General features: G+C 37.8%; 1 protein-coding gene across 7 annotated transcripts in view; it reads right to left on the bottom strand.

Annotated features, from left to right (window-relative positions):
• ADD3 (adducin 3) overlaps positions 1-16,952 on the bottom strand; it is a 90,697-nt gene that overhangs the window by 13,650 nt on the left and 60,095 nt on the right. For all 7 annotated transcript variants that reach the window (XM_081328301.1, XM_081328300.1, XM_081328299.1 and 4 more), the window contains 7 exons: positions 9,745-9,953; positions 6,103-6,241; positions 5,380-5,531; positions 5,170-5,250; positions 4,798-4,947; positions 3,578-3,721; positions 3,398-3,496 (listed from right to left, as the gene is read on the bottom strand). In XM_081328301.1, the coding sequence (XP_081184427.1) occupies positions 3,398-3,496; positions 3,578-3,721; positions 4,798-4,947; positions 5,170-5,250; positions 5,380-5,531; positions 6,103-6,241; positions 9,745-9,939 (960 nt within the window). In that variant the 5' untranslated portion in view covers positions 9,940-9,953. The remainder of the gene's footprint in view (positions 1-3,397; positions 3,497-3,577; positions 3,722-4,797; positions 4,948-5,169; positions 5,251-5,379; positions 5,532-6,102; positions 6,242-9,744; positions 9,954-16,952) is intronic.

Below are 16,952 nucleotides of genomic sequence, written 5' to 3'. Positions count from 1 at the left end.
TGAATTTTCCATAATCGAAACATGTATTAGCATTCTTTTGGTATATTAGCATGCAACTTGTACAGAAGGTATCAACTAAATACTTGATTAAGGCCTATGTTATACCCAGGGCTTTTTTTCTAAAAAAAAAAAGGTGCCGGAACTCTCATCTTGTTATTTATTTATATAATTTTATTTACATATTTATTTATATAATTAAACAATTATATATTCAATTCTTAACATACATTTTGTTCCATATATAAATATAAAAGCATGATAGGCTTTGTATTTGTACGATGGCCGATTATCTCAGTGTGCAGAAACGTGGATAACTACAAACAGAAGTTGCAACCCCTCTCCTTTTCACTGCATGGGAGTTCAGACCTGCGATGAACTGGGCTGATAGATCTAGAATCTCATATAATTATTTAGTGACAGCAGTCTATTTTATAACTCTGTAATAATATCAGACACAGGTATGTGATATGCTGTCCAATTCAAAGATTAGTTGTGGATTCAAAGAAATAAGAAATACTGTCAGACTATCTATATGGATTCTTTACTGACCCAGATCTGTGTATTTGCATAGTGTGTTTTATCAGTAACTCTGATCACAAGGAAGGAGATGCATGATTCTGCCTCCTGGCCAAGGATTTAGTTTATGAAAAATGAGCATCTGTAAACTCTAGTCTGGCTCTTAAGGCTCCACTCCATGTGGCTTGGATTTCTGTGTTAGATGGCTGCATTTCAGACACCATTCAATAATCTGATTGATACAGGCCATAAAATTAGAAACTGAACACTCCAGAAGGTAGAGGTCAACCAGTAATTTATTGTAATCTAATGTATTGTAATCTTTGTGGTCAAGTAACAGGCTGTGTGAGGAAAGGAAGGGTGGGACGATGGAAAGGGATCAACCTGCACTGCTGAGCAAGGCAAGAACTACCCTATTTTTCGGACCATAAGATGCACCTGACCATAAGACACACCCAGTTTTTAGAGCAGGAAAACAAGAAAAAAATATTCTGAACCAAATAGTACCGGTATACTAAAACAGGGCTTTTCAACCTTTTCATCCACTGCACCACTTTTAGGACAAGGCAATGTCCGAGTACCACCAGTCGCCTAGTGACTGTTCAGTTACGACAGCACTGAAAAAGTGACTTATGACCATTTTTCACACTTATGACCGTTGCAGCATCCCCAGGGTCATGTGATTTACATTCGGATGCTTGGCAATCGATTCATATTTATGATGGTCACATTGTTCCAGGGTCATGTGATTGCCTTTTGCAACCTTCTGACAAGCAAAGTTAGTGGGGAAACCAGATTCACTTAACAATCATGTTACTAATTTAATTTCTCTCTCTCCCCTTCTCTTTCTCTCCCTCTCTCCCCCTCCCTCTTTCTTTCTCTCTCCTCTGTCCCTCTTTCTCTCTCTCTCCCTATTTTTCTCTTTCCCTCTATTTCTCCCTCTTTCTATCTCCATTTCCCTCCCTTTCTTTCTCCTTCTCTCTCTCCCTTTCTTTCTCTCCCTCTTTCCCTCTCCCTTTCTCTCCCTCTATTTCTCTCCCTTTCTTTCTCCTTCTCTCCCTCCTTCTCCTTCTCTCTCTCCCTCTTTCTCTCTCTCTATTTCTCTCTCTCCCTCCCTCTCCCATTGTCCCTTCCTTCTTTCATTCCTTCCTTTCTTCCTTCCCTCCCTCTTTGTCCTTCCCTCTCCACGTTAGAGCAGTACCTGCGGAGGCGGCCCTGCGGCCCTGCTTTCTCTTGCAGAAAGCAAGCTAAAACGGAGCAAGGGAGATTGCCAGGAACGCGAATCGGCTGATCTCGCGCTCCTGCAATTTCTCCCTCACTCGGTTTCAGCTTCCCTTGCTATAAGAGAAAGCAGGCTGAAACGAGGGAGATTGCAGCAGCGCCAGATCAGCCGATTTGCATTCCTGGCAATCTCCCTCACTCCGTTTCAGCCTGCTTTCTCTTGTAGCAAGGGATCGCGCAAGAACAGCTCCGGCTGCACAACTCAGAGCTCTCCAAGCGTCTGAGCGCTGCTTGGCATTGCCTCGACGCCGCCCAAGGGCTGCTTTTGGGTGGCGTCGAGGTGCTGCCAAGCAGCGTTCAGCCGCTTGGAGAGCTCTGAGTTGTGCAGCCGGAGCTGCTCTTGCGCGATCTGCCGCCGCTGCGCGCACAACCAGACATGATGGCGTTCCATGGGCCGCCCGCTTCACCTCCGGCTGGGCTGTCCAGGGCAGCGGCGAGAACGGCCCACCACTCAGCCGCTTGCGGGCGCCTCCAGGGTGTAGAAGCCCGCAAACATCTTCCCGGACTACAAATAGCGGCCGGGGCAGAAGAGCCGGGGCAGCCGGGAGCCTGGCGGACACTCCTCCACTTGCCTGCCAGGGCCATCGGCACCTCCCGAATGGACGCCCGCCTGCGCCGGCTAGGCCAACACACTCCACGATACCGCCGGCCGGGGCTGGCCCTGGGCAGCGGCTGCATGATGGGGGCTGCAGCGGCGCCCTGCAGCAGCCTGGTCTACAGCAAGCCAAGCCCCCTGCCTTCCCCACCATGCCAAGGAAGCTGGACACCCGCTGGGGGACTTCCTGGACATTGTGGCTATTTATGGACTGCAGGACTGCGAGGTGTCTGACACAGACACCCCGGGCTGCCTCCCTGAGCTCCCTCCCCAGCCCCTGGGGTTCAGCTGCGCTGCCCATTTGGTCCCCCTCTAGCAACAATGCCAGCTGCAGCTCCGTGTCTGGGTTTCATCACACAAGGAAGGCACAGCCGGGAAAGACCAACGTGGATATGGTTCGGAGACACATGCTAACTACCCCCCAGGTCCAGCACCGGGTAGGCCACCAGCTGGCTGACAGGTGAGCATAAGGAAAAAGTGCACATGCACTCTGCAAAACCCACATCCCACTCCTTGCCCTTTCTTCTTTACCCAGTTGAGATGGTGCAAAGTTCCTGACAACTAGCCTTTGCTGCAGACAACTTCTTTGTGCAAAGTTTGCTGGCCGGGTTTTTTGGTGGGCTCAGCAGCAATTGGCTTTCAAAATCCAATAGAGCTCCCTCTATTGGATTTTGAAAGCCAATAGGAATTGCTACACAGCTTGTTGAAAAGTTTTTTTTTTCCCCCCAAAAGGTGCCGGAATGCCGTTCTGAGCGTTCTATGAGAAAAAAAGCCCTGGTTATACCTGTCTCTTAATAATAATAATATTTCATTTTTAATATACTGTTTATTTTTAAAAATTAAAATATAATGACAGTACAAATTGGTCTTTCCTTCACTGCCACAATTTCCTTGAAATAATTGCTTCTAATATCAAGGAATCCATTAAAAACACACATTATCTGCGTATACTTTTTAAATATAATATTTTAAAATATTTAAAGCAGTTCATTTCTCTCTTCTTACCTGCATTTCACAGGCTAATTGCACATTGTAAATGTAGTGAAAGGCCTCTTCTAATGTCTCTCCCAGTGCTACTACCCCATGATTTCTCAAGACCAACACCTAAGAAACAGAGATACTTGTAAGTGGTAGAAACTGCAAAAGTAGTAGAAATTTTTTTAAAAATCCATTAGAATGAAATACCTTACAGCTTGGTCCAAGAACTTTCTGAAGATCAATTCTTTCTTCCTGGTCATCCAGAGATCCATGATAATCATAGTATGCAACATCCCCTAAAATCAGAGCCTCTTGAGAAATGGGAAGTATTCCACACTTCATGGAAGAAACCTGTTTGAAACATTTGAGATTTCTATGGTGGAGGAAATTTGAAAATATGGATATACAAACGTATTTGCCAATATGAGATGTGCGACAATATCTTTCAAGAATTCTACAACTCCTTTAAATCCCAAATAGCAGCCAATGAATTAGATTATGGTACTTGCAGTACAGAACATCTATAGGGGATTTTTTTATCAATAACTGCCATAAAGGAACAAGTCCAATTTTCAATTTCTAAAATATATGAGCCTCTAGGGTTATGTTTCATAGTAGATTTTGTCTCTATAGTATTATATGAATTCTTTCACATATGAATAAAGCTGAAAAATACGAGAAACTAAAAATAAAATGGCATACTTTAAAACCATATAATTCAATTCATTATAGTTAAATAATATATGATAATATAGTAAAAGGAGAATTTCAAGACTGTAAATGAGTAGCAATATAAAGCAGATGATCTAGTAAAGATTTTGAATAACAGTCCAGTGATGACTGTTTGTCTATACCCCACCTCATACCATATCATACCATCAACCTGTTCAATCAATTTATGTTCTACCACAATGCATTATTTTATTTTACTTAAGATTTTTAAATAATTTATAAAATTATTTTATAAATAGTTCAAGGCAGCAATCATATCTAATTGTCTTTCCTGTGCCCATTTCCCCACAACAATAATCCTATGAGATGAGTTGGGCTGAGTAAATGTGACTGGTTGAAGCCTCCAAGCCGGCTTTCATGACTACAGTGGGAATAGAACTAGAGTTTCCTGGTTTCTAGCCTGGTGCCTTAATCACAAGACTAAAACTTGCTGTTTGGTACTGTATTAACAGTAACAACAAAAGTATACAAAAATATATGATAAAAACTGCAAATACTAAAAATAGTTAGCAATTAAAAGCTCAATTAAAGAGGTGTATACGTTAGCTGATCTTTTAAAGGCAAAGGTATTGAGACTTGAATCCAATTTTTATACAACTTCACAATGCCAGACAATCCAGGCCTGAACATAATAAAGGAGACTTTTGATAAATAGTGAGTCATCATCATCTTCCTACTAAGTGAAAGAGACTTACTGCTGCTGTTGCTGGAGTGTGTATATGGATCACACATCGGACATCCGGGCGCATTGAATAAATGGCTGCGTGAGGACTGAATCCTGCAGTGTCAATTCGCAGATTGGTACTTCCTTGGTCAACCACTTCTCCTATGATATTTACTTTTACCTGAACAAAAGTTGAGGGACACAATAGAGTAAAACTCTTTCCAACACATTCCAATTGTCATTGCCAATCGCTAAGCCATAGGCTTTTAGAGTATATCAGGCATGAAAGTGGGAAAGAAGAACAATATGGAAGAAGATGAATATAGATGGTAGATTTTTAAAAATAAGAAAAACCCTAATAGAATTAAAATGTACAAAAATATCCATTTGGTCAAGTACATACCAAATTAGAAGCAGATGCTTCAGAAAATGAAAGGCCTTCTGGAATGATAAGAATATGATCTTGTTCTTTGCTTACTCTTACCTAGAAGTGAAGAGAAAGAAAATTGCAGTGTATATTTAATCTAAAACATACTGTTCATAAAGGTGAGAATTCTGCAATACATTTTAATGTAGTAGAAATGAGTGAATATGTTAACTTCAGGATACTCACTGTGATATATGAATTGGCTAAGTGTGCCCATCCAAATAAGTCTGTAAGCCTGTACAAACTGGCTAATTTACAACGAATATGTTTTTCTCCTTTACCAAATGTAGTGGTATCTATCCCAGGTAGATCATTAATAGGTGTTATCAGTCCAGAGCCTAAAATGATATATAAAAATGACTGAGAAAACTTTCTTCCTAAAAACATATAGGATATGATTACACAAAAACTACTATGGTGCAACTTTCAATTTCTTTCCAACTAAAGTTTCGACTGCTCAATATTATGTTTGAATAATACTAGTTTTCTAACTTTGAGGGGGAAAAGCAACTCTGAAGTCAGAAAGTACTTTGAAACATCATCTGAATCTCAAGTCCCTGGCTATGTATGCCATATGCTTAAAAAAAAGCTAACAGTGATTCATTATGATAAAAAAATTATCAACATGGAGAAAAAGTTATTTCAACTTTTAAACTAATACGGTTAAGTAATAAATAGCAGTGTTAGGGGTATTTGTTATATATAGAACACCAATTCTTTTCATATCATTTACCTCTATATATTTATAAAGAACATTTATCTCTATATTTATAGAGACTTTACCAATATCATATGGGCTGTGCAGTACCCATCAATTACTGCAGGGACAAGGAATAACTTGATAGAAGATCTCTAAAATAAGAAAGCCAGTCTTTTAGCCATTTATTTTGCTGTAACACTTTTACTTACTTAGAGGTGATGAAGAAAATCCTGCAAAAGAACTTGCCATTATGTAGTCTGCAATCTGCTGTAGGGCAAGTAGTCCGGTTGGGTTATTTCCTTTCTTCATCTGCTCTTGAATAAGACATTCCAGATCCTCCCGAAAAGCCTGTAAGATTATATTATCTATTACAACACACAATAGCTACATACCATATACAAAACCAAGAGATTTTGAAGAAAATTTTAAACTAAAAAGAAGGTTAAGTACATAGGGATTGTAGTGACTAATATGAATTGTATGTTGTTTCAGAATATCTATGCTAAAGAATGGAATCATATTAAGAAAGACCTAGGATATAGTTGTACAATGGATCTATGACAATTCGCCATGGCCAACTCATCACAGCCAACTTGCTGCTGGAAAAGAGTTACATTAATATTAAAGAAATGGTGGAATAGAATCATTAAAGAAAGAAAGGATAAAAAAGGAGGGACAAAATGAAACGTGAATGACAAAAATTAAAATATTGTTTAATTTATTTTAAATAATTAAATTGAATTGTTAAATTTTTCTGCGGTGAGTTGTCCTGCGATGAATTGATTGTGGTGAGTTGGCCACAGCAAATTGGCTGCAGCAAGCTATCCCATTCTGAGTACAAAGGTATCTATGAGCTATTGTGTTTCTACAATATGTTGTTAATTGCACTGATGTATGTACATGATGCTGTTACTTTGAAAGACATCAGTTTCTAGATCTTTACTATGTACATGAGTTCTGTGTATGCTGGTTTCTTTTTGTTATAATTAACTGACCAATGAAACATTTTTAAGGCTTCCTAAATCTCAACAAGAGACTACAACACCATGGCACAGGTGAGTACACCTCAAAGCTTAACTAATTAATATAAAGTTTATATTTTCTACACTGTGTGTTTATTTATTGCCCCAATCCCAGAGAACTGTGATTGCATACGAAAGTACCTAATCATAGTACCAAACATTAAGTTAAAAAGAAAGCACACACACACCCAATCACTAAACGTAGAAAGCTCACTGAAACTTCACTTGCTCAGGGAATATAGTAGGGCCTTGGTGGAGCAGTGGGCTAATGCCTCCTTAAGTAACACCAGCTGCCTGCAATTAGTGCAGGTTCGCATCCTACCAGGCTCAAGGTTGACTCAGCCTTCCAACCTTCCGAGGTAGGTAAAATGAGGAGCCAGATTGTTGGGGGCAATTAAGCTGACTTTGTAATAATGCCGCTTGGGGGGTGTATGAAAGCCCTAATAAGCAGGCATATACATAGAATGAAGGCTACTGCTAAGCTTGTAAGCCGCCCTGAGTCTTCGGAGAAGGGCGGGATATAAATGGAATTAAAAAAATAAAAAAAATACAATATGAGTTAAATGTACTCTAAAGCTCAATATCAACATACAGGATGCACACAAAGCTCAAGAAATCAACCCAGGAAACAATTTTCCATTTTAAATGCATCCTGAAAGCTTAATATTAACTGGACACAAGAAGCAATTTTGATATTGAGCTTTAGAGTACATTTAAATGGAGGCTTTTCAATTCCCCTTATCACACAATATGAATATGGTATAGCAAGGTATATTTTTTGCTGTTGCAATATTAGTTTTATTAATGTAAATACAGGCTTAGTTTATGGCTTTTATTTAGGCTAGCAATGGCAGCAAATGTAGTTTTGTAGCACTAATTTGTAATCTGGGGAAAAGAAAGGCAGGAACATTTTTTGCTCTTTGTGTATTGTGTATCTCCAAGTGCAACACATTAAATAAGGATCTCAATGTGAGCACTGTCAAAGTTTACTTTTTGCATAGTTTCCCATACTAAAAGCATAGTTGCTTTGAATTTTTTTTCCACTGAAATGTGTTCAACTCAGAACATACTGCTAGAGTATTTTGGAGGGCTTGTACTCTTGATTTTGAAACAAAACGTATTTGTATTTCATATACCCCTCTATCCTTATCTAAAAGCTAGTAATAAAGAAGCCAACCTCCCACCCATCACGATCCTGTTTCTGTGACACATGTATTCATGTGGCATGAATAAAAATGAATTGTTTAAAATAATAACTAATCTTCCTTTAAAATGAGATGATGTGACATGTATGGCTACATGACCCAAATATCTGCTGACATATGTATGTTGAACCTAAGCACATATTACAACAGCACTACTTCTCAAGTCCTGAGATCAGTGTCTTTGATAATGCTGTATTTTCTCCTTCTCATCTGCTGTCTTTCCACTGCATATGCTATCAGGAATTCTGAGAATGTTAGGTCTGACAGGGCACAATTTTTTTCACTTGATCAAACTAAGTGATTTAGTCTAACTGGACAAACACATTTAAGTTTTTCCCAACACAGGCCTGAGTGAACAACACATTATCTCACTATCCAGAATGCTGCTTGTTTTGCTTTGCTGTTTAATGTTAGCAATTTTTACTTTTTCTGAACAATATGAAAGCATAAACTGATATGGACTGGCGCGCGCGCACACACACACACACACACACACACACAGAGATGTCTAAATTTATAGTGAAGCAGATTATTTTTGAAAAAAATATATAATTTTTCTTCCCTTCAGGTAAAGTAATTACAGCTTATGCTGGGTTTTTCTGGATTTCAGATCCCTGTAAAGTGCACCTTTATATGAATGACACTATAGTTCAGTTGGTCATATTTTTCTATCTAAAGAATATTTCATAAAATGTATTCCACTGACATTAGTTATAATTAAAAAGCACCCTATATTATAATCTTTCTATAAGAAATAGAAATATTCTCAAGAGACAGGTTATAAATATTGCATTATTAACTATATTTACAGAACTCAAGTAATGGAGTAATAAATGGAAATGATGAACAAAATAGTTTAAGATAATAATTATAAATACACAGTGTTACTAAAATGGTAAAAGGAGAGGATAAGAACTTTTGGAGAAACTTCCAGTGAACACCCTGCAAAACTACTACTATAAGGTAGCAGAATTATACCTGAACCCCTTAATTATTTAAATGATTATCAACTCTAAATCATTTATAGTCACTCTTAGAATTTTTGTTAAAATTCAGGGTACCAACATTAACAATAAGCAGTAAAATTGATTTAATTGCTAATTATATTCTTTTATAAAACCTGTGGATCTAGATTTCACATTAAGATGGATTATTTATCTCAATGCTTTTACTTTCTTTCAACCAGCAAAATTATGTTAACAGCATTTCAGGCAGTTTCTAAATACAGAAGTCAAATGCGTGGAATGCCATTCTGCAAGAAAACGTCCCAATGGTTTGTATTTGTCCAAAGATTTCCTTCTCTTCCTTGTGACTAAGCAGCAATCAATTGAAGCGTAGCTGGAAAGCTACTTTTGTGCGGTGTTAATGAAGCAATGCTTAAGAGGAGGGAGGGAGCAAACGTTGAATAAAGGACTGTTTGTTTGGAGATGAAAACTATGCAAATACTGAACAAGCAATCCGCTTGTGAAAAGTTACAATCATGACATAGATTCTCCTATAGTCAATGAGGTCTTTCCTCCTTGTTCAGTCCACTTTTGCTTTTTATATATTTTTTTCATGAACACTTAAACATGCAGGTTTGGAGGGGGGGGAGGGACTTTCCTCTACGCTGAATCCTACTCACAGGACTCTGCAGTATCTGGGTGACTCTCTTTCTTTGTTCCATCATGTTGAAGTCTTGCCTGAGGTCAGGAGACATATTTCTTTCACGGATGTAGTCAGGGTCATTTTCATTGATGCGGTCAAAATATCTCTCTTTGTGAGGCACACTGGAGGGTGGAGGGGTTGTGATTACTCCCTGGCTGATCTCTGTACTCATGCTTTAATCTTCACCTAGAATGTTAAAAAGCCATGAAAAATTTAATAGCACATAAGAACTAGTAATCTAATTGACTTTACATGCATGAATACGTATAATTCCTGGAGCAGAATATCCTTAAAAATAGAATTACTAACATTTTACTTATACCTTTCTGGTAACATTGCCTTAATTTATGCCTAAAATTACTCACAACAGGTAGAAACAGTTCAAAGTCCCAAAGAAAAATGAAGGGGACAAATCAGGCATGTCAAACTCACGATGTCATGTGACGTCGCGTGACGTATCGGGACTTTCCCCCCATTGCCGGCAATGGGGTGGGTGCGGTTTTGGCGTGATGCATTTGGCCCATGTGGCCAGCAATTCGACATGCCTGGGCCAAATATTAGCAATAATAATGCCATCATCAATCCTATATGTATGGAGGTAAGGTGGGTCAAGACTAGCTCCAACAGACCGAGCAAAGCTTGTACTCCTGCATCCAGAAACCTATCCTATTATAAAACCAGATATGGTCCTTGTCAGCTGACACTCAAAAGCTACTCCCCCAGCACACTAGAAAGGACAGGGCATATAAAATGATGTTACAAATCATAATTCAGTCCTGTCTAATACATCTCTATTTCTCTCTTTGTTTTCTGCTATTTCAACAAATGTTTATTGCTGTTTTTATTCAGTCTATAATCTTTAAGGTATGTCAAATATCATAGTTATCCTTAAGGTGACACCCTGGCTGGTAATTTAGGGAAATTATAGTATAGCACTAAAGAAAGGAGCAGTCCCAAAATTAAAAGGGTTATTTTTTTAATGTCTGGCTAGGCCCATTATAGGAAGTTTTGATGAAATCACTTACAATAGTGGTCTCAAAATTCCATTATGTGACTACCATACCAAAAAATGTTGGAAATCTGTAAACGTGGCATCACTGATACATTATATGAATGCTGTAACTTTCATGAAAGCCAATTTTAAGTAAAAAGAGTAACTACAACCATTTCTGAACATAAACTCTAGGCATTTTTCAGTTCTGTTCAGTTTAGATCCTCTCTCACAAAATTAAATTTCAGTGAAAATCATTCGTCTTTCTTTGTGGAGGGCAAAATTTGATGTTTTGGGAGCATCTTCCTTCTGCCTCCTTTCCCTTCCACGTGATTTGAATCCTGCAGGTAACAGGCCTTTTTAACACAAGGCTCTACATTTTTCTTGGGAGCATGAAGCCGAGGCAATGCCGCTTATTAGGCTTAACTTAACCCCTTCCCTCATTCCTTATTACATTTTATATACAATATCTTATTCCTAAAAATTCTCATATGCCAGAAAAATCAGTATTTTTGTTTAATCATTTTTAACTGACAGTAACCTAACTTTGTATGTGTAAAGCTGAGCAATAAAAGGATTCAGTCCCACTCTGTTTGGATATGCTGGCAGCAGGACCATGTTCTGACAGGCCTCTGGCTTTATGTACAGATAGGGGATGAGGATTTGATTTGATGTTAAACTGGTAGCTGGCACACTCAAAACTATTGAGGAGGATCTTACTAGTTTTAGGGGGCGGGGCAGTCAGAAATAATAATTCATCATCTTAGGGAAATCAAGGCACCATAAAGTTGAAAAGCCCTGATCTAAGTTGTAAGAACATTTTCATAGACACTAATCAAGTGCTTTTGGAAAATAACTGTCATGCTACCTTCTGATAATAGTAGCCAACAACTGGAAGATACCACTTTGGAATAGGTTAGTTTAGTCCCTCTTTAAATTCTATTCTCCTTCCCCCCCACCCAATTGTTTTGGTGAAGCATACAATAAGGAACAATTAGAAAAATATATTAATTTTAGATTCCTTGGGAGCCTCTTAGGTTATGTAGGTTTATAAAATATCTTATCCCAAATGTCCTAATATAGATTATTTTAAATGGATATATCTATTAATAGGAATGTTTGCAGACTGCGCTCATATGTTTGTGCTATAGGTGAATGGCAGTGGGTCATGCTGTTTAACCACGAACTCACTGGTGGTTGGCATATTACTGACACAGGAGTGCTGCAGTTCTATTGGAGATTTCATGCATATTTTCTAAACATCAAAAATTAAATGTTTAGGTGAAGTCCTTAGTTTTAACTTCCAGGCTCTCTAGATAGTAAACTCCTTTGTGCCAGTGATGTGGGCGAATATTCTCATATTCTTTTGCTAATGGGCGCTTCTGTTCAGTGATTTACCTTGTGTTAAATAAGTGAATTGGAGCCTTATACCTCCATACAGCCTGAAGAAAATATGAAGAGAATCTATTGTGGCAAAAACAAAAGTTCTTGAATTTTTTGAGTGATATAGCATTTTACTTGCAATGAAGGCCTCTGTTATATGTCAGGATTAAATGTAAATTATTTAAGGAAGCAATCTCCTCTAGCCACTGTTAAGTGATAGAACCAATATGTTTTCAAATTACTGCTGTGTTTTATTTTAAGATTATATCAGAGATAATTAAATTCAGGACAATATGCCTTTCAATTTGGATGAAAGATGATATCCAGTTATAAATAAATGTAAATGAAATTTTCCTTGGTTAAAGTCAAAGGAACTGCATCTGCTCTACATGAAGAACTTACTGATTTCCTGCCTAAAGCCCTGGAAAACTGCTGCCAGGTAATGTTGAAATTGCTGACCTAAATAGACCCAATGGTTTTACTCTTTTTAAAAAACATTTTTATATTATTTAAGAATTGAAAAATTGAAGCATATTATTTTTAATTTTTGGTTTCAATTATTTATAATTCATGCGTTGAATTTGTTTATTTTTAATTTGTTAATTTGTTTATTACTGGTAGAATCTGGGTTTGGATAAATTTCTCACTACTGAGGAAACATATTATCTATTAAAAGTACATTTAATATCTACTTTGTATAATTTATTTCATCCAATAATACAATTTCCATTCCTTTTCTAAAAAGAACTGTATGACAAATCAAGACAGATTCACATGTTTTAGTAGTTATATGTTATATGTCAGTAATAGTAATACTCTATAAATACAAACTGCTCAAATGGTTTCAAAATCTATTACATTTAAGTAGGAAGCATTTTATATTTTCCTAATTTGCTGACCATTATTTTAGACAATCACCCAGTGTTACCAAAAATTTTTGGTTGGTCCTTGAGTTTACACAGGTTACCCAACAGCAGATCATATGAGCATGTGCATATGAAATGAATTATATGATCACAAAATTATGTAATCCATTTCATACTTTCTTCACTCCAGGATGAATGACAGAGAGAAAGGTAAATGGCCATAAGTCACTTTTTTTCAGTGCAGTCGTAACTTCACACGGTCACTAAATCAACTGCTGCAAGTCAAGGACTACCTGAACTTCATGAAACCACTCACTTAAACAAGATAAGCAAAAAAGTATCTGCCAGCAGACTGTTGCATTCTTTAGTAACATCTATTTTCCCTACCTATAATTGGTACAAGAGTAAAAGAGATTCTTGATTTCCTACATAATAGGACTTGTATTGCTAATTATGTCAATTTCAACTAATTTCAGTTAAACCAATAGATTTATCAATAGTCTTTGACTTAGAACCACAGTAGGGACCTGAATTATGGTGTTAAGCAAGCCAATTGTTAAGTGAGTTTTGCCGATTTTATAGCCTTTTTGCCACAATTGTTAAGCAAATCACTACAATTTTTAAGTAAATCACATGATTGTTAAATTAATCTGGCATCATACATTGACTGGGGTGTTTGTTAGAAGCTGGTTGGGAATGTAGCAAATGACAATCACATAGTTCCAGGGCATTGCAACCATCATAAATACATGCCGTGTGCAAAGTGTCCGAATTTTGCATAGATAACCATGGCTATACTGCAAAGGTCATAAGTGGGAGGACTGGTCATAAATGTGAGGAGTGGTCAAGTCATTTTTTTCAGTGCCATTGTAACATTGAATGGTCACTAAATGAATGTTAAATCGGGACTATTTGTATAACTTTAGCATCATAAAGGAATTCCATGTTAATTCCACAAATATATATAGAAGTGCTTCATAAATTCTAGTATCACTTGTTTCTAATAAAAAGTGAAGTGCCTATTTAGTTTTTCTTGAGTATTCTCTACATACAAAGAAGTCCTTCAAACTGGTTTATACAAAACAACTATACTTGTAGTAAAAATGCTTTAAGGCTTGCTTTCAAATATACCTTATAATATTAAATAATACCTTAAATATGCAATAGATACCAGGCTTACATTATCAACATAAATGCCAGGACAGATACAAATTAAGACCAAACATGCATTAAACAAATAGAAACTCAGAATAGGAATATAGTTGTTGTATTCTTAAGAGTAATACTCAAACATCTGGTACTTATGGAATGTGTCCTATAACCTGGGGTTGGGCAATAGTCATTAAATCTGGACTTTATACTATGTAAATTGGATTGGAGAGTGCAGCAGGAAAACCAAATTGTTTGAGTTGCATTGAAAGTTGCATGACATTTAATTAAGTTCCATTCTAGTCAAGCAGCTTCCCTGTTTCAGAAACGAATATGTTATTTGAGAGATCATAGTCAGAATTTAAGATTCAGCACTGAAGTAATATTTTACAATAACTCTCTTCAGCTATTACTTGGAAGAATAATCAATGGGGCATCAATTTAGTTTTATTTTGGGCAATAAAACGTTTTGCATTGTGCCTGTCATTTTTGTGCAGATCTTTACATGAAACATGCCCTCCTATTGTAGATAATTTTATGTTGTTGTTGTTGTTAGCTGCGAAGTCGTGTCCGACCCATCGTGACCCTATGGACAACATTCCTCCAGGCCTTCCTGTCCTCTACCATCTTCTGGAGTCCATTTAAGCTCACGCCTACTGCTTCAGTGACTCCATCCAGCCACCTCATTCTCTGTCGTCCCCTTCTTCTATTGCCCTTGATCTTTCCCAGCATTAGGCTCTTCTCCAGTGAGTCCTTCCTTCTCATTAGGTGGCCAAAGTATTTGAGTTTTAGCTTCAGGATCTGGCCTTCTAAAGAGCAGTCAGGGTTGATCTCCTCTAGGACTGACCGGTTTGATCGCCTTGCAGTCCAAGGGACTCGCAGGAGTCTTCTCCAGCACCATAGTTCAAAGGCTTCAATTCTTTGGCGCTCAGCCTTTCTTATGGTCCAGCTTTCACTGCCATACATTGCAACTGGGAAGACCATAGCCTTGACTATACGCACTTTTGTTGCCAGGGTGATGTCTCTGCTTTTTAGTGTGCTGTCTAGATTTGCCATGGCTTTCCTCCCCAGGAGCAAGCGTCTTTTAATTTCTTGGCTACAGTCCCCATCTGCAGTGATCTTGGAGCCCAGGAAAATAAAATCTGTCACTACCTCCATTTCTTCCCCATCTATTTGCCAGGAATTGAGAGGGCCAGATGCCATGATCTTGGTTTTCTTAATGTTAAGTTTCAACCCAAGTTTTGCACTCTCCTTCTTCACCCGCAACAAGAGGCTCTTTAGTTCTTCTTCACTTTCTGCCATTAGAGTGGTATCATCTGCGTATCTTAGGTTGTTGATATTTCTTCCGGCAATCTTAATTCCAACTTTTGATTCATCTAGATAATTTTATATGGATGCTTAAATTAATGCATATATCATAGCTATCAATTATATGATGTGGCAGCTATACAAGACATGTGAAGATTCAGTTTGTAACTTAAAATACATCAAAGAACTGAAAAATTGCTTTCAGAGATGGCATTTTCCTCTCATTGGATAGGAAGATTCTGCTGCAATGCTGGCAGCATGAGCTGCGTTGTGCTGCTGCACTGAAACTGCTGGCTGCAGTGTTTTTTGGTTTTCATGACCTCACTTATGTTCACTGTTCCTCACTTGGCTTGGATATAAGTAAACATCAGCAGATGGATAGAGAAAAGATGTCTGAACTGGGAAAGACCCAGCTGGGACTTTGAACGTAACATTCCGCATTAAATCCTGCATTTGGCAATATATATATATATTCTATTGCATTATATGCTGCACTGTTTTACTGAGAATTTTAAAATATTTATGTTTTGTTTTAACTTGGTAGCATTCTGAAATATCTAATTATGAAAGCTACAACTACAAATGTGTAGTTATTCTCTGCATTTGCTTTTACCTGGCTACTATAATTGTGTTCATTTGTACATAATTTCTACTAATGGACACTTTAAAAAAAATTATGTGAGCATGGCCCGTTTCTATGGTTCCATTGAGATAACCATGACACAATATTAAAAAAAATGCACAATACATTTGGTCTCAGTTAGACAGTTTTGGAGGCCAAGAGTTTGGCAATGTATAAATATTTCCTTTTAGTTCCTAGTTTCTTTTACACAATCAAGATCAGATTGCTTAATTCTCTACAAAGCTTCCCTTTGGAGCAAAAGGAAAAGTTTTCATTTACAATTAAGAAACACAAACGATGCATTAGGTGTAAATTTACTGTTTGGGTATATGGGATTCATCAAGAATTATATACTTTTTCAAATTACCTTATATCAGGGGTGTCAAACTCAATTTCATTGAGGGCCGCATCAGCATTGCGGTTGCCCTCAGGGGGCTGGGTGGGTATGGCCAGGGTGGGTGTGGCCTACTGGGTGGGTGTGGCTAGAGTGTGTATGGCCTACTGGGTGGGTGTGGCCAGCTCTACATCGTTCGCATCAAGGGTGCCTATGGGGGCCTGGGCAGGAGTGGGACAGATCTGAGGGTCTCTGGCAGAAGGAGGGTCTCTGGGCCAGGGCCAAGGCAGTGGGGCCCATTCCCTCACTGTTTCCAGGATGGCTTCGCGGGCCACATGAAACCACTTCGTGGGCCGGATCTGGCCCCCGGGCCTTGTGTTTGACATGTCTGCCTTATATAATATTAAAAATTCCTCCAACTTTTTTCATCATTTCCAAAAGTGTATAATAACATACTGAGTTAATATAATTGTTGAAAACTTTTTTTGATTTTATGGTACTTTTTATTCTTCCTTAAAAATGTAAGAGTATA

This window comes from Vipera berus, assembly GCF_964194415.1.
Source record: "Vipera berus genome assembly, chromosome: 5".
NCBI classification, from domain to species: Eukaryota; Metazoa; Chordata; class Lepidosauria; order Squamata; family Viperidae; genus Vipera; species Vipera berus.
This window is presented reverse-complemented; position numbering and strand designations above follow the sequence as displayed.